The 26,820-nt window shown below is 40.2% G+C and overlaps 1 protein-coding gene across 3 annotated transcripts; it reads left to right on the top strand.

Annotated features, from left to right (window-relative positions):
• Window positions 1-19,422, top strand: MAT2B (methionine adenosyltransferase 2 non-catalytic beta subunit). Of its 3 annotated transcripts, XM_080673993.1 has the most exons (8): window positions 2,013-2,193; window positions 7,996-8,190; window positions 10,651-10,765; window positions 10,968-11,120; window positions 12,898-13,091; window positions 14,427-14,540; window positions 14,919-15,090; window positions 19,166-19,422. In XM_080673993.1, the coding sequence occupies exons 1-7, from the start codon at window positions 2,131-2,133 to the stop codon at window positions 15,087-15,089; spliced, it is 1,005 nt and encodes a 334-aa protein (XP_080530119.1). In that variant the 5' UTR covers window positions 2,013-2,130; the 3' UTR covers window position 15,090; window positions 19,166-19,422. The 3 variants fall into 3 exon arrangements, with proteins under 3 accessions (XP_080530120.1, XP_080530118.1, XP_080530119.1); XM_080673994.1 differs by lacking the exons at window positions 2,013-2,193; window positions 19,166-19,422 and adding an exon at window positions 1-336 and having other exon boundaries at window positions 14,919-15,844; XM_080673992.1 differs by lacking the exon at window positions 19,166-19,422 and having other exon boundaries at window positions 1,999-2,193; window positions 14,919-15,845.
• Window positions 19,423-26,820: the final 7,398 nt, after the last annotated feature.

Below are 26,820 nucleotides of genomic sequence, written 5' to 3'. Positions count from 1 at the left end.
AAAAAAAAAGTTGGTTCTCCTAATGGTCCTGCTAATGGACCCTCACTAGTCTGGCCATTGAATAGGAAACTTCTCATTGGGTATTTTCAAGACTGCCACAGGGAATCAGCTGCCAGTTTACTGCAATGTTGAAAACGGCACGAGTTTCTGGGATTGGCATCAAAATGCTAATTTAAAAGGTCGAGTGAAACCACGGCTCACGTTTTCCCTGCCTGCACTCTCGGCAGAAAGAACAAAGACCCAGCCAGAGGAGACAGGCGGCTGAAACTCACCCCAAATCTGTTTTCCTGAGATCATTTTGGAACCATGCCTGAAATGCCGGAGAACATGGAACAGGTAAGAGCTAACAGTTCAGGAAATGAGGCATTCTAGAGTTAAGAGTTTCTTTAAAAGCATCTTGGTGGATGTCTGCTAAAAGCCTAAATGCACGGGTGCCATTCATTTCTTTAAAACATAGAACTTTGGGACATGAAAGAATAAACTAACTTTAATTATTGACCCTGTATGGAGAACTCAGCTAAGTCTCATTAATGGACAAAAAAAAAAAAATAAAAAACGCAGAACGGAACAGCAATTTCATTTACGCGGTTAAACGCATTGCTGCAGGTGAAGGGTGTGTATAGATGAGGATTTTATCCACAGTGTTCGCTCCAGCCTTTCTTTGTCTTGGCGTGGATGGAATCTGCTAACATAACTTTTAGCTCCAGGTTGCTCTCTTTAAATTCATAGACTTAGCCACAGCACGAACGTGGATAGTGCCTGTCTAATGATGGTATTTCTTTTTTTCACATAGAAACTTTCATCTTTAAAGAGAATGATTACACGCACATGTGCCCCTAGAACTATCCCACATTTTTCCTGAAAGTATCAAAAACTAGATTCTCAAAGGCAGGCAGTAAACTTTTTGTTTCTCTCTTCTCTGAGAATCAAAGTGCTCTTTGCAATGGGCTTGCCCTTAAATCTTCTTCACATTGAATACTTAATTTTATTTTTCATAGATTAGATTGCAACTAGAGATTTTTAAAAACTTCCCAGTTTTTAAAGTGAGAACTGAAGAAGATCTGGAATTTTCTCCCTCAGCCCCCCACTGCCCTTTACTTTGTCGACTGCAGGTCAGGCAGGTTTGGGGCTGGGGCCGTGCTCTCACTCTAACTAAATGCTCAAGTGATGAACAGTGACAGTCTGGATGTAAACAAAAATCGAAAAGTGAGGGTTCTCGGGCTCTCTAGCATTAACTGTTCCAAAGACACCACGTTCACACAAATAAGGAATTGAGTTCTTGTTGGGGGGAAGCGGGGTTGGGTAGGAAAGTCACAGGACTTTTGCAAAAGGCTGCTTCGGCTCTAAAGCAAGAAGGATTTTTGAAAACAGGACTGCGTTTTGAAGTGAAAGTCACTTGATTTGTCACTTTAAAAAGCGTGATGCAGGATGCTCAGCATTATTCTCCCCCCTTGGTACCTTCTTCAACACTTGGTCCTACTTTTTAGCACCCCAGAAAGACAAACAGGTTCTTGAGGTGGTAATGACTCATATACTAACACTTGTATTTTTCTTGTTTCTCTTCTGAATCTCTCAAAAAACACTCCTAAGGTTCCAGGGATATATGTCTATTGTGCTTTCTTTCTCCCTCTTGCCTCACCGCCCCCCGCTATGACTTAAATTATGTTTTTCAATTGCAGTTTATACTCGATATTATTTTGTATTTGTATTAGTTTCAGATTGATTCTTTATGCACTGCGCAGTCTACAAACTTGAAACTCCACGCGATCCAATTCAATCCTTCCCTAATCAAGAAAAAAAAAAGGGAAAATACATAACATAAACAGCCTTCCTCCTCCTACCCCAAAACAAAGCTTGTATTCATGGCTTGAGGCCAAGGCCTTTGTTTTGTGTGTCCCTTTAACAGTTGCGCATGGGCGGAGAGCTCCCCCCAGCGTGCCCGCCCCTTTCTGGGGTTTCCGCATAGCATGGCCAATCAACGGGAGCGGCCTTGGCAGCGGAAGCCGGAAGCTGTGAGCAGGTCGGCCGGGACCTAGGGGAGGCGGGCCGAGGGCCTCAGAGCGGCGGCTGGCGCGGTCCTGGGCTGGAGCCAGTGGTAATCGCTGCCGCGGCGAAGCGAAGGCGACAGGCATGGTGGGGCGGGAGAAGGAATTCTCCGTCCACTTTGTTCCCGGGAACTGCCAGCTGGTGGAGGTGAAGGAGTCGTCTCAGGGGTCTTGTGGGAACTGGTCAGAGGAAGGGTTTTCCAGGTGTCTCGGCTGAGTCGCCTCAGGGCGGCTCCGCGCCACCTCCTCAGCCCGGGGAGCCCAGGGCGGCGCCATGGGGTTTGTTTACCTCGGCGCACTCCCATTCCTGTTTTCTCTCCCAGCCTCTGCGGCCGGATCTGAGTAAATCCGTTTCCTTTGCAGCCTCCTCTCCCCTCCCGGGAAGGAAGAGGGGTTTTCTGAGCTGTCTCGGGTTTGATTCTACCTTTCTTAAAAACAATTTTTTTTTGGATCCTTTGTTTCTCCCCCTCGGTCTTACCCGCTTGTGCCTCTTAGGAAGAAGGGGAAAAGTGGCTTTTCCGGAATAACAGTATTGGAGATGATAACTTGAACTCTTAGTTTACACAAGACACTGTGTTATGCGTTGTAATCTTCGTAACTAGGAGATTGATTTTGCTCCATTTTACAGATGAGAAAATTGAGGCTTAGCGGGAATGTCCTTGGTCCATGTTCATTAAGTGCATTATAACTGGTATTTGGGGCTTTAAACTGCGACGGAGGTTGCGTGAAAGGAAGGCTTTTACAGCGTTTGGGACGACCACCCCCATCCACCCTTCTTTGTATTTTGTTCCAGGCTTCCCAGCATTCATCAGTCGGCAGAATATATCTAGCTCTGAGGATAAGACTGGTAAAATGCCCAGACCGATATGTCTTATGGATATAAGAAAGGATATAGGACGTGTCAGTTTTAGAGAATGCAGAATTTTAACTCTTCTAGAATGTAGCATATTTAGTGCTTTCATATAACTTTGGGATTTGGGAGGAGGTGGAGTTAGGGAAAATGGGCTATTTAAACTGCTGTATTGTCCCTGTGTACCCCGAACAGGGCCGGGTACATGTTACCTAGTGTTAGTGTTGATGTATATCTGTGTACTTTTCACAGTAGGAGTTCACTAATGCAAACTGGTTTTTCCTTCAATAAAAAGTGGTACATCCAAAAGCTTGGGACGTATTTGCTGCTCTCAAAACGCGTGGAGTTGCCGGTTTGGCTCCGTGGATAGAGCTTTGGCCTGCCCACCTAAGGGTCTCGGGTTCGATTGTGGTCAAGGGCAGGTACCATGGTTACAGGCTGGATCCCCTCCAGACATGTGGGAAGCAACCAATCCATGTGTCTCTCTCACATCCATGTTTCTCTCGGTCTCTCCCCCTCCCTTCTATTCTCTTTAAAAATCAAATATCCTCGGGTGAGGATTAACAAAACAAAACACTGTAACAAAAAAATCTGTGGGAGGACGGTATTATAGGATCCTAAAAAGTCTCCCAGCCCCGGAATGTCTCTTCAGTGATCTGCCTTGAGGGGAAATCTTGTGGGGATCAATTAAAGACATGACTATGAAACTGCTAAATTTAAGAAGATCTGAAAAATTGCGAAGTATTGTTATATTTACCACTAACATTTAAGAAGATCCCTCTTCAGGTATTAGTGATTTTTCACCCTACTTTTTCTCTGACATGCTTAATTCAAGTGTGTTAAGTTAGAAATCACTGTCACAGAGTACTGTTTGGGGTTATTCTGAAGGAGCCATTTACTATTCATTACAATTTGGTATTTGATTAGATAGCATAATAATAATGGTAGTTCCACATCTATAATAATAATAGCATAATATGCTAATTAGACCGGACGACTTTCCGGAAGAAGCCGGGACTGTGAGGGAAGCCGGGGTCCCCGGTGCTCAGGGAAGCTGGTGCCGGGGGAAGGAAGGCCTATTCTTGCACAAATTTCGTGCATTGGGCCTCGAGTTTAGTTACACGATGTGTTTACTTTTTCAAGAATTTTTTTTTGTATCTGTAAATGTGGCATCTGATAGTACTGAATTCTGTACATCTAAGATTTTATACAGTAAGAGAAATAAATATGTTCAGACTAACTTACAGTGATATTTGATATAATTTACCTGTAGGTAATAAAAATTGAGAATTTTGAGGTTCACAAACTATTTTCAGCTCTTGATTGTGGTTTTGATGGAACAAGACCGTTTTTTATTCTTCCATTCTGAGTCCCTCAGGGTGTTTGGATGTTCCTGTGTTTTGCAGGATTAAATTTATATAGTAACAGTCCAAAGTAATTTTCAGAGGAATATTTTTCTTTTTAAAATAAAAAAGAAAAACAGTATGCTTTCAAAAGCTTTAGTAGAGTTCTGTTTATATATAGAAACTCAAAACTAAGTTATTTTTGATTGGCATCTTTTAATTTCAGAGTGAAACATATTTTATTTGCCACCCACCAAATAAACTTATAATCCAAACTAGTGGCCCGGTGCACAAAATTTGTGCACTTGGGGGGGGGCGGGGGCAGGGGGGCCCCCAGCCTGGCCTGTGCCCTGTCACGGCCCCTCAATCAATTGCACCAAAGAGGTAGGTCCCGCCCACCCATCCAGGGCTCCTAGATGGATGATGGATTGCCCCAAAGAGGTAGGCTGGAGCCACAGACCCCCAGGCCTCTGTGCCTCGCAGGGGCCCACTAGACCCGCCTCCTCCACGCTGCGCGGTGCCATGGAACCCCCAGGCCTGGCCACGCATGGAGCTGAGAGGAGGCGGGACTCCCAGGCAGGCTATGCGTGCCCGCTGTGCATGCAGCCATCTTGTGAAGGCGAGGCAGTGTGAGGACCACCTAGGCTTTTATTAGTAAGATGGAGAAAATCTTGTCTTGGTCCCTATAGTGGTGACAGAATGTGCTCATTCAGTCTCCAGAGACTATGAAAAGAGTAAAACTTTTAAGTAAATTCACTCTCTGTAGACCCCTTTGTGATAAGGGTAATAGGGAAAATGTCAGAATTGTAGAACTATAAAGCTGGAAGAGCCGTAGTCACCTAGTCCAAATGCCTCGTTTTACCAATGAGGAGTTAGATAAGTAGAGATGAAGTAACTTCTCAGTGGCACAGTTCTTGGCAGAGCAGCTAAAATTTAACTGTCCTGAAACCAAATGTAAGTTCAAAGGATTGAGGAAAAACTCATTAGGTATTTGGCTGGACCATAGAAGCAAGAAGACCCAAGTTCTAGTCTTAACCTTTTCCTTTTATTGTGGACAAATCCTTTAACATCTCTGGACTTCAGGTTCCCCCTTTTGGAAATATATCTGCCCTGCCTAACTAGGCTGTTATGAACTAAGGGTATGATGTAGGTTTATATGACACTTGATGGTTTTCAAATTTAAGTTTGTGCAGAATCATTTGTTTCAGGAAGTGCTTGCACTTCCGATCTCTGCTCTTTTAATAAAAAGAAAAATTTTAAGAATTGACATATGACCATATTGTCCCAAGCTATAGGGTATAAGCTTTCCATGCATCTCGCATCCTTTTTTAAAGTTGTGTAGTATATTCTCTAAAGAGCCTTGCTGTGCTTGTAACAATGCTGCATTTCATCAAGTGTAAGATGCTCTCGATTATAAAATCATCTGGGCTCTTATTTTAAGTGCACTAAAAAGCAGACAGCACAACCAAGCTATGACATTCATAAGATGCATCTCTATTTTATTCATTGACATGAGATGTTACAATGAGGGAAAAGTATGCTTCAGAGTCAGTGGAGTATGCAGAAATCTTAATTTACTGTTTACTGTATGGATTGCATAATGCTTGTTCTTTGACTTCAAATTTTCCTTTTTTTAAAAAAAAAAAAATATTTGTATTGGTTTCAGAGAAGAAGGGAGAGGGAGAGAGAATTAGAAACATCAATGATGAGAGAATCATTGATTGACTGCTTCCTGCATGCCACCTCCTGGGGATTGAGCCCCAAACCTGGACATATGCCCTGACCGGGAATCAAACCTCAATCACTGAGTGACATTGGCCAGGCTAATTTTTCTTTGTAAGGAGGAAAGATGTCGCTTCTAGAAAGATAGATGGAAATTTTTTGGATTATTTGAATAAGGGAAATTTATTTTGAGAAAAGCCTTGTTCTTTCCTGAAGTTCAAGATTACAGTTCTCAAAGTGCACTTCCCAAATCTATTCCTTTGCTTCTTTAGAGTGAAGTAAAAAGTGAGAAGCTCAGAAGGAACCACATCGGCTCTCTTAACTATTTTCCCAGGGATGTTTATAGTACTTACCTGTGTACATCGTTTTTTGATTGTATCTCTACTAGACTTGGCATGTTTTCTCTTTATGTTCAGTCTTTGTAGAACTGTTTTCTTGCCAAAATGTAAAGAAAATACTTTGCTGGCTGAAATCCTTGTTTTCATAGATCATTTGGCTGCGAGCCAAGTTTTGCAACAGAAAACCTAGATGAATTTTTCTTCCACTTGTAAAAAGTGATGAAATTGGTTGATCTAAGAAAAAAAAATATCCTTAAAGAATTTACCTTTTTACTGTCCCTGTCAGCCTTTCATTTCAGATTTTTCCTATGATGGCAATACCTGATTTGAGTAGCCTTTTTTTTTTTTTTTTTTTTTAATGTATAGTCTGCTGAGTTATTCAGCCAAACTAAGGGCTAAAGGAAAGGTCTTTGGGTAGTGTACACATCTTTAAAGTTTTGACATCTCAGAATTAGTTGCCTGTAACAACACTTTGAAATAAAAAGTCTTCAGGATGATAAGATTTAATAAAACTTATGTTGCTGACTTTATTCAAGATTTTAGGAGGAAATTTGCTGTTACCATCTTGGTTATTATTTCCTAAATAGTAGTTCCTTTTAATTTTTATGTGTAAGGAATTTTTTCTTTTTCACAGATGCAACACATACCAGTTGAGAATATTTTCATGTTGTTTTTCTTTTATCCTCTATATCTGTGTTTACTAGTTTAACTGGACTGTACAGGTACATTTAGGGTTTTAATTCAGGAACATTTACCAGTTTAGTTAAACTTAGAAAGGATATTAGTGCCATAAGGGTCAAATTTATTTTTCCTTCACATAAATTCCTGTGGAATGTAAATTCTCTTACTCAGACCTATCAAAATACGATAAATCAGTGAAATTTTAAAGAAAGCTTGGGGTTAAAAACTGGGAACCAAAAATGTTAACTTGTAAACATTGGTGGAATAAAGCCCAAATATTTGATCAGGCCATAAAATAAGCATAAACCTAATTACGGATTTTATAAATGGAAAAACTTTTTATTACTCATTTGGACATAATTGATTATAAAAGTAATCACAATCTTTTTGACTAGCTAATTCCTTGCCATGTCATCTTAGGTCAGAGGTTCTCAACCTTTCTAATGCCGCGACCCTTTAAAGCAGTTCCTCATGTTGTGGTGACCCCCAACCATAAAATTATTTTCGTTGCTACTTCATAACTGTAATTTTGCTACTGTTATGAATCGTAATGTAAATATCTGTGTTTTCCGATGGTCTTAGGCTCTACAGCAGCGGTTCTCAACCTGTGGGTCACGTGAGAACCGCTAGCAGGGTCGCCTAAGACCATCGGAAAACACAGATATTTACATTACGATTCATAACAGTAGCAAAATTACAGTTATGAAGTAGCAACGAAAATAATTTTATGGTTGGGGGTCACCACAACATGAGGAACTGCTTTAAAGGGTCGCGGCATTAGAAAGGTTGAGAACCACTGTCTTAGGTTTTTATTTGGGGGGGGTAAGATTATTAAAACTTAAGTGATGTAGTTATCGATACAGTTGACTGATCTTTGTTCTTAAGACTTGGCTTATAGATATGGGACCTGAAGCAAATTACTCAGACTTGAAGTATTTAGTGGATGATGATGTTGACTAATTTTGTTCAGAGATTATTTTCAAAAAAAATGCTTTTTCTTCCCCTTCACCTTTTAGGAGGAAGTTAATGTCCCCAATAGGCGTGTTCTGATTACTGGTGCCACTGGGCTTCTTGGCAGAGCTGTGTACAAAGAATTCCATCAGAATAATTGGCATGCCGTTGGCTGTGGTTTTAGAAGAGCAAGACCAAAATTTGAACATGTTAATCTATTGGATGCGAATGCGGTTCATCACATCATTTATGATTTTCAGGTATGGTTTAGTCTGTTTCCTTTAACAAATGTAAAACATATTAAGAATCATCTGGCCCAGCCGGTGTGGCTTGGTGGTTGAGCGTTGACCTATGAACCAGGAGGTCACAGTTTGATTCCCGGTCAGGGCACATGCCTAGGTTGCAGGCTTGATCCCCAGTGTGGGATGTGCAGGTGGCAGCTGATCAATGATTCTCTCGCATTGTTTCTCCCTCTCCCTTTCTCTCTGAAATCAAGAAAAAAAAATTTTTTTTTATTTTTTATAAATGGTGGCTCATATGGGGAATGAACCCGCGACCTTGGTGTTATCAGAAGAAAAAAATAAACAAACAAAACAATCATCTGGATGACATAGAAAATCTTGCTCTCAAGGAAGTTACCATACTTAGACTCTATTAAGCAACAATATAAATACACTTCTTTAAAAAAAATTTTTATTGTTTAAAGTATTCTATATGTCTCCTTTTCCCCCTATTGACCTCTCCCCAGTAGACTTTTAAGCATGGCAGAGAATATGAAATCCTTAAAATGATTAGGTTCAGACATAGGTTGACAAAAGACAGAATATGAAGAATTTTATAAAAAATGTATGTTTCTGAAGTACTCTTCTAAGTAGCACTTTTGATACAACTGTATTTTTTAAAAAATATATTTTTATTGATTTCAAAGAGGAAGTGGGGGGGAGAGAGAGAGATAGAGAGAGAGAGAGAGAAAACATCAGTGATGAGAATCATTGATTGGCTGCCGCCTGCATGCCCCACACTGGGGATAGAGCCCGCATCCAGGGCATATATCCTGACTGGAATCAAACCATGACTTCCTGGTTTAACCACTGAGCAAAGCTGGCTAGGCATGTACAGCTTTTTAAAATAATGTCTGTAAACCTTACAACACTGTAAAATGGACAGTAGATGACAAAGGCTCAGAGATGTTAAATAACATGTTGGCCATGGTCACAGTAAAGTTCCAGAAAACTTTAGTTTCTGTTCTACCTGTAATCAAATCGAAAGTTTAAGTTTTTTTTTCTAAAAGTAGTGGACCAAGTAACACCTGCATTGGAATTTTTGGGGGGGAAACTTGTTCTTACGCCTCTCTCCTAACAATTTTAATTCAGTAAGTCAGTTATGGGACCCAGGGCTCTACATTTTAAGAAGCACCACAGATTGTGCACATTCAAGTCTGAGAACAACTAAGACCGTGCTTCCTCAAGCAGTTGTTGAGAAGGGGGGAGTTTGTATGTGGGGAGGCCAGCCTGTCAGTGGTCTTCCCAGATCTTAGCTATGGTTCTGTTCCTCTGGGAAGTAGGTGCTCCTTCTCTGCAAACAACCCTTTGTATTTCTGTCTTGATGTCTCTCACATGATGGTGAAACTGTCTCTTTATTTGTCTTTCTTTTCCACTAGATCAGTGGTCGGCAAACTCATTAGTCAACAGAGCGGCAAACCGCGGCTCACGAGCCGCAGTTTGCCGACCACTGCACTAGATGATGAAATCCTGCTCCTTGCGCAGTGCTTAGCATATAGGTGGTATTCTAAATGCTCAGCTGGGAAAATAATTTTTATAGATAGTTGATTTGCTTCAAATGAATAGTCTAAGACACTGGTCGGAAAACTCAGTCAACAGAGCCAAATATCAACAGAACAACAATTGAAATTTCTTTTGAGAGCCAAATTTTTTAAACTTAAACTTCTTCTAATGCCACTTCTTCAAAATAGACTCGCCGTGGTATTTTGTGGAAGAGCCACACTCAAGAGGCCAAAGAGCCGCATGTGGCTCGCGAGCTGCAATTTGCCGACCACTGGTCTAAGAGATTTGAACTTATGAATTTGATTTGCAGTTGATATTCCTCTCCCTTTAACATAGATTTATTAAGGTTTAAGTCATATTAATCACACAAATGATGGCTCTTTTCTCTCATCTGAATTTGGGGATGTATTTCTAAATATAGTAGTTGACACAGATGATTGTGTGATTTTGCCTAGGGATTGCCAAATTGCTCTTTTCTTTTCAGAGCCCGTATGTATGTATGTATGTATGTATGTATGTATGTATGTATGTATGTATTGAATCCTCACCCAAGATGTTTTTCATTGATTCCACAAAGAGAGGAAGGAAGGGGGGAGGGCAGGAAAGGGAAGGGGGAAAGGAGGGAGGAAGGGAGGGAGAGAGAAACATTAATGAGAGGGAGAAAAATCAATTGGTTGAGCCCCAATCAGAGATCAAAACCCCGACCCTTTGGTGATGGGACGACACTCTAACCAACTGAGCCAAACTGGCTAGGGTGTCTACATATAATTTTAAGGAAGTTCAAACCTTGAAAAAGGGGAGCATAACAAATACAATGATTCTTTAGTTGAAGGAATGTTGAACTTAACATTGTTGTAGAATTAAATCACTGTTGGAAGGCTGTGGTTCCTCTGTTTTATTCCTTTTTTGGGTTAAAAATCAATGCTTCACTTCCAGCCCCATGTCATAGTACACTGTGCAGCAGAGAGAAGGCCAGATGTTGTAGAAAATCAGCCAGATGCTGCTGCTCAGCTTAATGTGGATGCTTCTGGGAATTTAGCAAAGGAAGCAGGTAATGACTACTTCATAAAATCATTTTATAAAATATTAAATGATTGCTGAGTTTGTAAAGATTAGAGTTGTATAGATTGCTTGTAAGAGATTTGTCTATATATGATACATATGAGAATATCACATATATAAGCTATTAAAAATTACAGATAAGATTAATGTTATATTTTAATTTTAATAGATTGTTTTTTTGTTGTTTGTAGCTGCAATTGGAGCATTTCTAATCTATATTAGCTCAGATTATGTTTTTGATGGAACAAATCCTCCTTATAGAGAGGAAGATATACCAAGTCCCATAAATCTATATGGCAAAACAAAATTAGAAGGAGAAAAGGCTGTTCTGGAGAACAATTTAGGTAAGACACAACAATCTCTTTAGCCCGAGATTTGTTTTTGGGCTTACTTTTTGTTTATGATGTGTGTGTGTGTGTTTAATTAAAAAAAATCAGTCAAAGAACAAGTCACTGGAGAAAAATGAGAGAATGTAGTTAATAAAAAAAGAAAAATAATTTTAGAAATCTTAGAATTAGTGAATTTTTCCAGATTTTTCCCCCAGTATCACTATGTACATAAATATTGTGTATAGGAAAAAAAAATCATACAGTACAAATTTTTGTACTCTGGTTTTAAAAAATGAGCCAATGTCATTTCTTAGATTGAGATCTTCTGTTATTTGTGTGGTTTTTCTTTTCTATGTGTGTTTGTGTATACATCTGTATATACACATGTATGTGCTAATTATAAAAGGTATGTACCCTCTTTGTAAAACAATTTTGTAAAATGTGAAATTGTAAGGAGTGAAAGTTCTCTTCCATTGCTGCCTCAGAGAGAAGCACCGAATTTGGTTATGTATGCATGAATTTTTTTGTGGATTTTTAAAATGTGTGCATGTTGTTTTATAATTAGTGTGTGTGTGTGTGTGTCCTCTCATATACTTGCATTTCAGTACAGATGGAGCCATCACTTGGATATCTTTTTCCCATCATTGGCTGCATCGTACTTGATTTAATGATCCCTGCACTAAAACTACTGCTTTTGTCTCTGAGAAGCATCCCCTAGTATAGATACTAATAGACATTTCATTTATCAGGCTTTTTTTTTTTTTTTTTTTTGGTATTGTAAATTATTATGCAGAAATTATCCTCAAATTACATATCTATACATGGTTATCTTAAGTTAATTTAATTAAGCTGATTTTCAATTAAAGTGTCAATTATCTAGTCTGTTGTAACCCCTCATTAGGGACCAACATAAAATCTAAATACATCATAATTCTTTAATCAGTGGTTTCAAGAATTATGTAGTAAATACTCACATACCCTTTATATAGATTCAACACTTGCCAATGTTTGCCACGTGTGTTTCGTACATAAATTTTTTTTTCTGTATTCATTAAGAACTGGCTGCATTTTACTCCAAAATACTTTACTGTGTATCTTCTAACCAGGATGCTCTTTACATAACTACAATGTAGTTATCACACTCAGGAAATTAAACATTACTGTCATATAATATACAGTCTATAGAGAAATTTCCCCAGTTGTCCCAATAATGTCATTTATTGCATTTTATTTTTTATTTTTCATAATTTTTTTTTTTTATAAGAGAATGGCTTTGTTCTTTTTAAAAAATATATTTTTATTGATTTCAGAGAGGCAGGGAGAGAGAGATAGAAACATCGATGATGAGAGAGAATCATTGATTGTCTGCCTCCTGCATGACCCACACTGGGGATCGAGCCTGCAACCCAGGCATGTGCCCTTGACCGGAATTGAACCCGGGACCCTTCAGTCCGCAGGCTGATGCTCTACTCACTGAGCCAAACCATCTAGGGCTGCATTTTATTTTTTAATCTAGGATCCAGTCAAGGATCACTCATTGCATTTAGTTGTCATGATCAGTTTTATTTTTAATGATCATAATAATGAAGAAATAATGTGTAAAAATACCCCAAATAGGAGAACATTTAAAGACACTCAAGATTACATTTGTTAAATGGGCATTATTACAGTGAGCTGTGTCATTTTGGTCTATTTTAAGTTTTCTACAATATTGTTTAAATCCACATACTTCAATCTTACATCAAGCCTTAAGAACCAGTCAGCTTTAAAATATTACCTGCTTCATTTCTAGGAGCTGCTGTTTTGAGAATTCCTATTCTGTATGGAGAAGTTGAAAAGCTGGAGGAGAGTTCTGTGACTGTTATGTTTGATAAAGTACAGTTCAGCAACAAGTCAGCGAACATGGACCACTGGCAGCAGAGGTTTCCCACGCACGTCAAAGACGTAGCCTCTGTGTGTCGTCAGCTAGCAGAGAAGAGAATGCTGGTGAGAATCTTCGCAAGGAAGATTTTCTAACTTCCATCTTAGTAAAATCCTGTTAATGAGCGGAAGTTAAAGTGCTTTATTTCTACTTTTTAATTTTTTTATGATTTTTTCAATTAGAGTTTACATTCAGTATTATTTTGTATTAGTTTCAGGTGTACAGTACAGTGGTTAGACAGTCATATACTTTAAAAAGTGTTCCCCCCCAAAAAATAAAATAAAAAGTGTTCCCCCAATATTTCCAGTACCCAACTGGTACCATACACAGTTATTATAATAATATATTGACTCTATTTCCTATGCTGTACTTTATAAAGTGCTTTTTTAAAACTGTAAGGAGAGCAAGCAAAAATAGTTTACAGATAGTAGGCTATATTTATGAATTATAAAAATATACCCTTGTGTTTGAATTTCTCAAATACTACAGATCCCATCTGTCATTCTTTTATTGCAAGATGACTTGAAAACTTGTATCTATTCTTTGGGTAACAAAGTAATCTCCTAATGTCTTTTAAGAATTTTGATTAAGCACTGTGTAATGTTGAAGATTCTACGTAGGAATTCACAATTTGAGCCACTTCAGGAGTTAAATATTTGAAAATCTTGGAGCTAAATAGAGTATTTATAAAGAGATTAGAGACTGATGTATTTTAGAATATTACTAATAATATGACTATACTTTTTTTTTTTATTTAAAAATATTTTATTGATTTTTTACAGAGAGGAAGGGAGAGGGATAGAGAGTTAGAAACATCGATGAGAGAGAAACATCGATCAGCTGCCTCCTGCACACCCCCCACTGGGGACGTGCCCGCAACCAAGGTACATGCCCTTGTCCGGAATCGAACCTGGGACCCTTCAGTCTGCAGGCCGACGCTCTATCCACTGAGCCAAACCGGTTTCGGCTTGACTATACTTTTTTAACACATAAAATTTTATATATATCTTAAACATGTACTCTGACAGTATTTGATAACATCATAACTAATTAGCTCATCTTGAAAAATGGTTCTATTAAGAATTATCTTTAGCTTAGAATAATTAGAAGTACTCATTATATTGGACTGTATTTCCATAAAAATCTAATCATTTTTAGGATTCCCGCTACATAAAATAGTCATTTATATTTTTATTTAAAAAAATTCCAAAAGCTAAATTCTAGAAATTGCTTTTCATGTTAGTTGGGAATATACTTGATTTTAGATTATCTTGTGGAGAACATTCCAGAGAGGAGAGTGCATTTTAATTCCTGGGCCTTTTGATTACCTTTCTTGTCAAACCTACCATTCAACTCCACTCAGAAAGTTAAAACTATTTTGAATTTTGTGTCCTTGTCAGGATCCATCAATTAAGGGAACTTTTCACTGGTCTGGAAATGAACAGATGACAAAGTATGAAATGGCATGTGCAATTGCAGACGCCTTCAACCTCCCCAGCAGTCACTTACGACCAGTGAGTATATGGTATTTAAAGCCTAGCTTTTTGAAATTCCAGAACTAACACTGTAGTGTGTATTATTGATAACATTTCCTTGTTGCTTTGGAAGTATTGGTAACTTCCATTTTCCGGTATTAATCACAGTGACCCTCGCTTGTATGTGGCAATTTATATCGTTAATTTTCTCTAAATTATTATGTATAAAGGAGCCAATCAGTATTGGTGACATTTATAGGAAATGTATTGTCTTGATTATAGCAGCTTTTTAAAAAAAATATTTTTTCAGGGATCAAATAAGATTTGTACTGAGGGCTAAATGAAGTAGAGAATATAAAACCTCAACATGTAGCCTTTCATGTATTTTTCATGTTTTCTTTTTATTTTTCTCTCCAGATAACTGACAGTCCTGTCTTAGGAGCCCAACGTCCAAAAAATTCTCAGCTTGACTGCTCCAAATTGGAGACCTTGGGCATTGGCCAGCGAACACCGTTTCGAATTGGAATCAAAGAGTCACTCTGGCCCTTCCTCATTGATAAGAGATGGAGACAAACGGTCTTTCACTAGTGTACGTGTTGTCTTTTTTTTTTTAACGATAGAGTATGTGGCACTTTCTAAAGGAAATAGTTTTGTATGAGTGCTCTTTAGTTGTGACTTAGGATCTTTCAGGTAAACGATGCTCTTGCACTAGTGAAATCGTGTAAAGAAACTGAGGTCAATAATGCCTTGCTTGATGTAATGATGTTTCTTATTTTGTTTGTTCTGGCTTAATTTGCTGTTTGAATGTAGTAGATTATGATTCTTCAGTATTTGTGAGCTGGGATGAAACAGATCTGCTGTAGACTTTTTTTTTTTTTTTTTTTTTGAGGAAGTGGGGATGAAATGCATTGTTCATTCCTCTAAACATTTACATTTTCAGGACTATTGCAACTGTTGACTCTTTTCTGTTTTAAAGTGTTAAATATTATGAAAATCATTGTTGTTCATTATTTGCTTTGCTTGAGCCCAGATCAAAATGTTTGAAGAAAGAAACTTTATTTTTGCAACTTAAGTGTGGTTTTTATGCTTGAGATATTTCCACGTCATGTATATTGTCACTCCTGCAGCTCCATGCCTCCTGCTTGTGTAGCAGTGTATGGTGAATACTTGGAAGAGAATGTGTGTATGTGTCTGTATTTTTAAATATATATAAAACTGTTGTTTTCACTCCATGTCACTAAGTGATATTTCATATGTATGGTTATACTGATAATAATGGGCCTTGTAAGTCTTTTGACCATTCATAAATAATAATAAATGTGTGCTGCTGGCATGGGAATGCTGAGTTTTCTTATATTTCTTTTTTAAAATGGGAGGACCAACCATATAGACTGATTGTTATTTTGTTGCTTTAATTTTTAGAAATTACATTCTTGCCATCTGATGTATATAAGAGAATGTAGTTAAAATATATATTGAGATAAAAACACTAACACACACCAGGAATCTACCACTTGAGATCTAGACTGTTCCAGATACTACATCTACTGTGTCAGCTGGTTGGTTTTTACTAAAATAACTAGTTTTGTTACATGTTTACATAGAATGTTTTTTCTGAAGAATGCAGAATATCTGAATGTATTATTTGCACTAAGTGATACTCAGGTGACCTTAGCCTCAACAATATCTTTGGTCCTTAGGAAGATATGACTTGGCTTCTATTCAGGGGTTCATGCACACCCTAGTTCAGATTTTCCGATACCACTCATGGGGTATTCTAGATCTTATTCTCATTGGATAAAATGTCCTAATTTACTTAGAATTTGGGGTTTAAAGAAGAGCCAGTTGGGGTGATTTGGTTAAAGCAGCAATTCCCAAACCATGCTATCTGTGTTTATCATTAATTAGGGGAGTATTCACCAGTCGATACTTAAGCCCTAACCTGGGCCCAATAAAATAGAATTTCTGGCTTTGATGTTTGCTAATTTAGGTTTAAATGTTCCCCACGTGCTTCTAAGGTAGCCAGCCTGGCACATATATTTGAAGCATTGTGTTTCTTTAAGTACAATTCAAATTTTTATAGAGTTAGAAAAACCTTTCTCATTCTTCTCTAGCCACCAATCTTTCCAACTATGGAGGTAACCAGTGTAGATTCTGTTATGTTTCTAGAGGTGCTCTGCGTATATAAGACTACACTCACAAAACGTGTATGTGTTCACACTCGCCATCCCTTACTTATTTTCACAAAGAGTAGCATAGTACACATTTTCTTGCACTCCATTTTTTCATTTAATATGCCTTGGAATTTGTTTATATTAATTATAAAGAAAGTCCATGTTCTTTTTTTGAAATTTCTAACTTACAGAAAAATTGCCCTAACAGTATAGAGAAGCCTATATTCCCCTTCCAGATTCCCCAGTTGTCAACATTTAGCCACATTTATCATTTTCTCTTTATATATACACACAGAAGAGAGTATTATCTGTTTTCCTGAACCATTTAAGAGCAAGTTGCGGCCATGGTGCCAAGTCACACACTTTATCGTATATAAACTTAATGCCTTATAAAAATAATGCATTTCCACATAACCCTGTAATATAACCATCAAACTCAAGCAGTTAATTCTGATATAATTGTTTGATCCTCATTGATAGCTCCAATTCTGGCTTTGCTCTGGAGGGTTTATTTTAGCTTCCCTTTTTCCATATTTGCAGCTCCTTTTTATTCATTTGTTCATGTCATCGATAAGAATCATTTTCTGATCACACCAGGTCCCCTCATCACCCAGGCCTCCTTGAGCCAGGTGAGCATTCCTGAGCCCTAGGCCCCGGCCCTGATGTCAAACTTAGGCAGTTTGACCATTCAGTATAAATCCTTCACTATTTCATTGCTGTCTCCTACCCATTATTGCTTTCATTCTACTTCAGGCGTCCTCAAACTACGGCCTGCGGGCCACATGCGGCCCGCTGAGGGCATTTATCCAGCCCACCGGGTGCCGCTGCCTGTCCTGCTTAGTAGCCGACTCGTCCCGGGCCCGCAGTGTGCATAGGAATTTGTTAATAGTTTTTTTTTTAAACTATAGTCCGGCCCTCCAACGGTCTGAGGGACAGTGAACTGGCCCCCTGTTTAAAAAGTTTGAGGACCCCTGTGTCTACTTCATAGATATTATACCTTGTAGTCTGATTGTGGTAGGCTGAGTAATGCCTCCCACACCGACATATCCGTGTTCTAATCTCCAGATCTGTAAATGACACTTTATATGGCAAAAGGGACTTTGTAATTAAGAATCGTGAATGAGAGTATCCTGGTGGGTTCAGTGTAATCATAGGCAGGGGAGTAGATAAATAGTAGATGTGGGCACAGAAGCAAGAGGTTGGAGTGATGATGCCAGGATGAGGTCACAAGCCAAAGAATCTAGGCAGCCTCCAGATAATAAAAAAGGCAAGTAAACATTCACCCCTAGGGCCTCTGGACGGAGCAGGACCCTGCCAACAACACCTTGGTTTTGGCCCAGTGAACCCCATTTCAGACGAATGACCTCTAGAACTGAAAGATAATAGATTTGTACTGTTTAAGCCACCAAATTTTTAAAAAAATATATTTTATTCATTTTTTTACAGAGAGGGATAGATAGTTAAAAACATCGATGAGAGAGAAACATCGATCATCTGCCTCCTGCACACCTCCTACTGGGGATGTGCCTGCAACCCAGGTACATGCCTTTGACCGGAATCAAACCTGGGACCTTTCAGTCCGCAGGCCGATGTTCTATCCATTGAGCCAAACTGGTTAGGGCTAAGCCACCAAATTTGTGATACTATGTTACAGTAGCAATATGAATATAAATAAACTAGAGGCCTGGTGCACAAAATTCATGCACGGGGCGGGGCGGGGGGAGTGTCCCCTCAGCCCAGCCTGCACCTTCTCCAATCGGGGACCCCTTAGGGGATGTCTGACTGCCGGTTTAGGCCTGATCCTGGGGATGTCCTGGACTGCTGGCTCCTAATTGCTCACCTGCCTGCCTGCCTGGTTGTCCCTCACTGCCCCCACTCCGCTGCCGGCCAGGTCCCCTCCAACTGCCCCCTCCCTGCTGGCCTGGTTACTCCTAACTGCCCCCCCCCCCACCAGCCTGGTCGCCCTCAACTACCTCCCCTGCCGACCTGGTTGCCCCTCACAGCCCCCCGCTGGCCTGGATGCCCCACACAGCCTGCTGTTCAGTCATTTGGTCGTCCTTCACGGCCCCCCCGCCGGCCTGGTTGCCCCACCCAGCCTGCTTGTTCAGTCATTTGGTCATCCCTCACTAACCCCCCTGCCGACCTGGTCGTAGGCAACCATCTTGTGAGGGTGTAAGGGTTAGTTTGCATATTACCTCATTATATAGGATAATAAACTGTCTTCTGATTTTCATTTGTTTTCTTTATTTTTTAGGTCTTTATCCTTTTACACTACATTCTGGGAGATTGCTTTAACTTAAAAAAAATTTTTATCCAATTCTCAATTTTTCTTTTTTGTTATCTGAGTTTCCAAGAGCTTTTCTTTGTTCTCTCAGTGTTTCCTTTGAAAAGAAACAAATCATCATCCTATTTTATGCATGTATGGATTCTTCATTTCTCTGAAATACCAGTGCTAGGTGATAGTTTAGTTTTTTTGTATTTGTTTTTTAGTTTTAAGATACCTGTTTCCTGCCCTTGCTGGTTTTGCTCAGTGGATAGAGCGTCGGCTTGCAGAATGAAGGGTCCCAGGTTCGATTCCAGTCAAGGGCACATGCCCTAGTTGCAGGCTCAATCCCCAGTAGGGGGTGTGCAGAAAGCAGCTGGTCAACGATTCTCATTGATGTTTCTATCTCCTTCTCCCTTCCTCTCTGAAATAAAAAATAAATAAAAATAAAACATTAAAAAGGAAAGATACCTGTTTCCTCCTCACTTGGTCTGTTTTGTTTTCTTTGGGGGCTTTGTTGAGCTGTCCAGTAACCCCGGGCTGTCTGATCATGACTGAGTGAGACATAAAAGGCTAATTGGAATTGCTGAGTGTCTGTGCAGGAGGGCTGGCCTGCATGTCGTAGGCTGATTAGCTGTGTCCTTGGCCTCTACTCACCAGATACCAGCCACATTCCTCCAGACATGACAATCAAACATGTTTCTAGACATCACCAAATGTTCCCTGGGAGCAAGGTCATTGCAACTGAGAACAGCTATTCCAGGACCATGGGAGCGGTCCTTTTTAGTTGGGGAACCCCCAATGCCATTAAGTTTTTCAGGTCAGATTTCTCAGAAAAGGGTCTTCCTGCCAGCAATGTGGAGGCTGGGTAGAGAAGCCCAAGGTCTGCACTGTTAAACTGTGTTGGGATGAAAGTTCTATCACAAAGAGTATTGCTCTAGGGAGGAGAGAGCTAAGCAAATCAACACCTCTCATGCCTTTAAGCTATTTTGAGAGGCTGGAGATAAAAGGGGCCAGATGGGCATTGGGGCTGGCCACACTTGGGCACCCAAGGTTTCTCACACCATCCTCTTCCTACTTAGGTTAATTACAAAAGAGATTCCATAATTAGTGGTGGAGAGAGCCATTTTTAGAACCAAGTTTGCCTTTTATATAACAGGCTTTCTATAATAATAAAAGTGTAATATGCTAATTAGACCAGACGTCCTTCCTTCCGGACAAAGCCGCAGTGGGCGGGGGGCCTAGGCAGAGGTGGCGGCGGGTGGGGGCCGGGGCCAGGGCCCTTGCAAGAATTTCGTGCATCGGGCCTCTAGTCTTACATAAAAGAGTGCAACTCATCTAATACAGACCTAGGCCCCAGATTAGGATAAGCAATTTTGGGGTCCTTGCTGGATTAAGTTAGAATTCCCACACAATTCACAGGTCCTGCAATTAGCATTCAGCTTTAATATGTTCATTTATTCTTCATGTTTTCAGTGCAATACCTTCATCCTCAGCCTGCCCATGTCACCCACCCCCTTCCTTCCAATCCAGAAATCATCTGCATTAGTCTCCCCAAAGGATAGAAGTCCAATAATCTGGGAGGTGTTGGGGAGGGGATCCAATTCCACTAATTTATCTTTACTCTTTCCCTTCTCTTTCACCCAAGATTCAGAGGTATATGATCTGAGACCTTTCAGGATTTTCAGTATAAATTACTTTGGTTCTCAGCGCTCCCAACCATTGCCTACAATTCAGCCTTTTGGGGTTGGTTAACTCCTTTAACTTAGGACCCTTACCTTTCTAGCTTCCAGAATCTTGTTACTGTGGTTTCCTTTCCAGTTCTCCCTGTTCTTGTTATTTTATGTCTTTTCTTAAAAAATATTTTTCACTGGTGTTTTGGAAGGAAATGATACCTGTATTCCAACCAACAGCTTAAAATGGAACATCATACTTTCATGGATTTTTAAAAAAATATAACTTCTTTTTTTCTTTGACTTCTATTGATTTCACAGAGGAAGGGAGAGGGAGAGGGAGAGAGAAACATCAATGAAAGAGAGAATCACTGGTCAGCTGCCTCCCTCATGCCCCACACTGGGGCTCAAGCCCACAACCTGGGCATGTGCCCTGACTGGGAATCAAACCGTGGTTCCTAGGCTGAGGCTCTACCACTGAGCCACGCCGGCTGGGCCTTTCATGGATTTTATTTATTTTATCTTATTTTTTATTGATTTCAGAGAGGCAGGGAGAGGGAGAGAAAGATAGAAACATTAATGATGAGAGGGGATCATTGATCAGCTGCCTCCTGCACACGCCACACTAGGGATTGAGCCCACAACCGGGGCATGTGCCCTGACTGGGAATCGAAGCGAGACCTGGTTCATAGGTCAATGCTCAAACACTGAGCCATGCCAGCTGGGCTTTCATGGATTTTTAAATATATTTTATTGCTTTTTTACAGAGAGGAAGAGAGAGGGATAGAGAGTTAGAAACATCGATGAGAGAGAGACATCGATCAGCTGCCTCCTGCACGCCCCCTACTGGGGATGTGCCCGCAACCCAGGTACATGCCCTTGACCGGAATCGAACCTGGGACCCTTCAGTTCGCAGGTCGACGCTCTATCCACTGAGACAAACCGGTTAGGGCCTTTCATGGATTTTTATAGGATCTGAATCTCTTCCTGACCCGCTTTATGAGCAGAACCTTCCACTTCCTTTAATTTGACATCTTCCATAGCAGGTTTGGTGATCTGGCTCACCTGAATTGCTATTTGCCATTAGCCTCTGGGAAAGTTAATTAACTACAACTGGAATGTAAGTGTCTTAGATAAGGTCATCCTTTAATACAAATGAAGCACCAAATTAACCATTTTATTTTGGGTTATTAATATTGCCCGGATTTCACCTGGGAAAAGTGACGCCGTCATTAGACACGGTTCCTACTGTTTTCGAGTTTATTTTAGTTAAAAAGATCTAAATATTTCTTGAACTCCTGGGAACTTCTTATTGCAGTCTGCCAAGGTTGAGCTTTAAAATAGAGAACAATCAACTCTGATTCTGCCAAGAGCAATTTGGGGGGTCAGCACAGCGTATTAACATTGTTGATCTAAAAAAAAGCTAATAATTTTTATTCTGTACTTAATGTCCCAGTCAGTGTTCTTAGGTTAGTAATGTCAGCTTCCTGAAAGGACACTAGAATCTTTATATTTTCCATTTGTGAGATATAATTTTTTAAAAAAATATATTTTATTGATTTTTTTTACAGAGAGATAGAGAGTTAGAAACATCGATCAGCTGCCCCCTGCACACCTCCCACTGGGGATGTGCCCGCAACCCAGGCACATGCCCTTGACCGGAATCGAACCTGGGACCCCTGAGTCCGCAGGCCGACGCTCTATCCACCGAGCCAAACCGGTTTTGGCTGTGAGATATAATTTAATTTGATTTTAACAAGCAGTATTTGAATTTCCATTGCTTCAGGGTGTTGCTGACTAAATAGTACACGATAAGAAAATTAATATTAATGTCTTATATTTGGGCATGTCAAGAATGGTCTGGGTGCCAAAATAGACTATTTTGCTGTAGACAGTGTACTCATTTTCTATGTGGCTTTAACAAATTACTACCATCGTAGTGGCTTAAACATTTATTTATTTATTTATTTATTTATTTATTTATTTACTTACTTACTTTTGTTAATCCTTGCCTGAGGATATTTTTCCATTGATTTTTATTTTATTTTTAAAAATATATATTTTTATTGATTTCAGAGAGGAAGGGAGTGGGAGATAGAAACATCAATGATGAGAGAGGATCATTGATTGGCTGCCTCCTGCACTGCCCCTAGTGGGGATCAAGCCTGCAACCTAGGCATGTGCCCTGATCATATGCCTGAGAACTGAACCATACCACTGAGCCACCCCAGCCAGGCTTTCCATTGTTTTTAGAGAGAGTGGAACGAAGGGAGAGAGGGAGGTGGAGAGAGAGACTGTGCCATTGATTGGTTGCCTCCCGCACAAGAGATTGAACCCAGGTACAAGCCCTTGACTGGGAATCAACACTAACCACTGAGGATACCAGCCAGGACTCGAGTGTGTGATCTTGCAGTTCTATAGGTGAAATGTCCGGCACAGGAATCACTGGGCTAAAATCAGATGTCTCCAGGCTGCAGACCTCTCTGGAGGCACCAAGAAAGAATAAATTTCCTGCTCATTTTGCTTGTGTCTCTGGGAACAATGTCTCCACTTGCTGTTCATAAGCTAGGGGCTGTTCCCAACTTCTACAGGTCACCATACCACATTCTTTGCCTTGGGGCCTTCTTCCTTCATCTTCAAAGCCAGCTTCAGCTGGTTGATTCCTCATATCGAATCTACCCAAGCCTTCTGTCTCATCTCTCTGACCACAGCTGGGAAAATTTCTCCAGTTTTAAGGAAGCATGTGATTAGGTTGGGTAGCCCAGAGAACCAGGCATAATCTCCCCTTCTCAAGGTCAGTCATTTTCTTATTAATCCTCATCCAAGAATATTTTTTCCATTGATATTTAGAGAGAGTAGAAAAGAAGGGGAGAGTCACAGAGAGAGAAACGTCGATGTGAAAGAGACACATCGATTGGCTGCTTCCCACATGCACCCCGACCGGGCAGGGATGGAACCTGCAACCCAGGTATGTGCCCTTGACCTGGAATTGAATTCCAGACCCTTTGGTGTGCTGGCCGATACTCTAACCACTCACCACACTGGCCAGGGTTCAAGGTCAGTAATCTTAATCATATCTACAAAGTCTATTTTTCCATGTAAGGTTCTGGGGTTCAGGGTGTGGACATCTGTTGGTGACCATAATCCTGCCTACCACGTAAATTAGATGCAGTGTGTTCTGTAACTAAAAAATGAAATTATTTAGAAATGGCAGCTTGAAAACTCAAGGTAAAAATGTTCGGTCATTTGCTTAAAACTGTTAAATCGGGATAGCAGAAACACAACCAGCCTTTGACAGTTTTCCTTCTCCCCAAATCTGGTTGTTTTATTTTTACTATAATCTTTATTTAACCTTTGGTTAAGATTCTTTCTTCATAATAACAAAGATGGTATTTTATTCTTTCGTAAATATTGACTGCATCTACCCCCAAAGTGACAGCCATCCCAGTAGGACAGATAAAAATGGGACTTTTTCTTTTTACTATTCTCAGACATTGTCATTTAAATGGAAACCAAATTAAAGTGGAGATACTGAATAGTTTAAGAGGCAAATGTTGCCTCTCTGTGCTATCTCATACCCAAAAACTTCAGCATGATGCTAAGACAGACTGGTACCATTGTCTGCTGTCTTTTGTCGTGCTCCAAAAAGCAGTTGATTATCTTGGAAGAGCTTCAAAAGCAATTAAGGAAATCCCTTATGTCAAGTTGCAGTTCAGACAGGACAAATTAGATGTATGGGGAAATGTCCTGATAAAGTACTCGGGAAATAATGAGTCTGTGTACGATTTGTAATTGCTCCTGCAAAAATTTACAACATAAAAGAGTCTGTTAACCTGAGACTGGCAGCTCGGAGATGTATTTTTTTCTTTCTATTACAAATGCAAATGCCTTATGAAATGGAGCCCAGAGCATTTTTAAATGTCCAAAATGTAATTCGAGACATTGTTTATTACATTTCTGCCTGGGCTCTTCAGTGCCTCACAGGCTGCTTGGTGAGTGCTGATTTCTAAGCCAGCAGGTCTGCCATGAAAAATCGGCCTATTTGGCTCACCACTGTGGAGCGGGCCCTAAAGGCAGCTGCGCCAGAAAGAAGGGTGAGGGCTCGCCCCAGTGCCACAAAGGATGGCGAGGGACAGGGATTGAAAAGACCATGTTAGTTGTGAAGTGCCTGTGAGATAGTTGCATTTGGCTTCTTCTTTATGAATTAAAAGAGAGACAGATCATTTTCAATCTGCATAAGCCCATCCCTGTGACCAGAGAACCACACCAGCCCCAATGGTGACCATAATGAGTTGGTGGGGACCGAAGTTGGTGGTTTGAGTGTTGGTGGCTGGGGATACTGTCACAAATAGGTATCATTCAGATAGAGTACTTTCATCACAACGCTGGGAAATTCAAATGCAATTTCCTTCCCTTATGAACTGCTATTCCCCTCTGAGTGAAATGATTTCAACTCTTCCAAACTACTTGGATTTTTATCTCCAATAAAATAAAATTTACCCTCCCCTTAAAAAAAATTTACCCTAACTTTTGAGATATGGCTGTACCCATTGCTAATTCCTTGCCCTGCCCCCTCCCCTCTCCCTCCCTTGATAAACATTAGCAAGTGGGAAGTTATTCTAGGGTTATCATACAATATTTATAGGCCACTTTTTTTATTTGTGAAGTGTCTGAAGGTCTCTTAACTATGAGCCGTTTCCAAATAACCTTGGGCTCATTTTTCATCTTGATCCAAATCCCATAGAAGCAAACCAATCATGAAACTCTCTAAAAAGTCATTGGGAGCCCTAGGCTCAGAACCTAGCGGTGGTGCGTGAACCGTTAGGTTCTGTGCTGCTGGAAGCTTGGAGGAACTGAGCCACGGGGACCGATGCTCATTTAGGAATCAAAGTTGGTGCTTTGTTTCCAGAAGCCTTTGCCTGAGCCCGAGAAGGTAAATTAAATCCCTCATAGGAGTTCAAATTGTATAGACTTTGCTTTTTACACAATTCCTTTTGAGATGGTTCAATACAGTGATGTCTTTTCTGTTTAAAGAATAAGAACAGTAACAAAGCCAATGAAAAACAAACATCAGGGTGTCTCTATCCGCAGGACACCTCTGATTTCTAAGTTTGTCTTCATTAACGTTCTATTCCACCTTCATCGATCGGTCCACAGTCCCTCTTGGTGAGCTTTTCCCCATTCCTGTCCTCAAATATCACCACAGGTCCATGCACCAAAGCCTCCCCATTATTTCTCTTACCTTGGTTGACCTTCCTCTGACTTACAATTTGATCACATTCCTTTCTAGCTCCCAATCAAAGTATGTGTGTCCCAATGCTCTCCAGAGTCAGCATTTGACATAATAATGCTTTTACTAAGTACATTTCTAGGTGCCTGGCGTGGATAACTCCATTTATACTCAAAATAACCCTCTTGGTAGTAACTGTTAAAAAAGTTATTATTGATTTTAGAGAGAGAGAAGGGACAAGGGAGAGAGAGAAACATCGATGTGAGAGGGTAACATTCATCTGCTGCCTCTTGCACACCCCCTACTGGGGATCGAGCCTGCAATCTGGGCATGTGCCCTGACTGGGAATTGAACCGGTGACCTTGGTGCACAGAGCGACGCTCAACCAACTGAGCCACACTGGCTAGGGCAGGTACCTATTGTGTTCGTTTTATAGGTGGAGAAACGGGAGACACGGCAATGATAAACATGTCGTTTGTCTTCGAGTTGGCAAGTGGTGGAGTCAGGATTCATCTGGCTCAGAGCCCTCACTATTCACCTCTGCTTCTCATAGGCTCCTAGATCAGCTTTAGGTCAGATAGGCCTGGGTTCGGGTGCAGATCCTGACACTTCACTGGCTGTTTCACCTTGGGCATAGGAAGTACCTTTTCTGAGCTTTAGTTTCCTCTGCAGTAAAATAGGAATATTTGTGTGAAGAAAGCTAACCCTCATAAAAGTTCATGGCCATAGTAAGTGCCTGAGAAAATATAAAGTGTTCGCTAACCCTTTCCCACACTATCCTCTCAACTACGTAATTGGCAAATGAAATGAGCTGACGTCAGTATGTTGATGAGGAATGTGGTTTAATATGTTCCCTCTCTCATGAGGTAACTTCAGGCATCCTGACATTTCCGACTGGCAGACTCTTGGACACTTTGATCCACCTAGGCAAGGGCTGCACCTTCCCTGAGGTTGTACCAAGTCACATGTTCTTGGGTGT

This window comes from Plecotus auritus, assembly GCF_963455305.1.
Source record: "Plecotus auritus genome assembly, chromosome: 6".
In the NCBI taxonomy this organism is placed as follows: domain Eukaryota; kingdom Metazoa; phylum Chordata; class Mammalia; order Chiroptera; family Vespertilionidae; genus Plecotus; species Plecotus auritus.
This window is presented reverse-complemented; position numbering and strand designations above follow the sequence as displayed.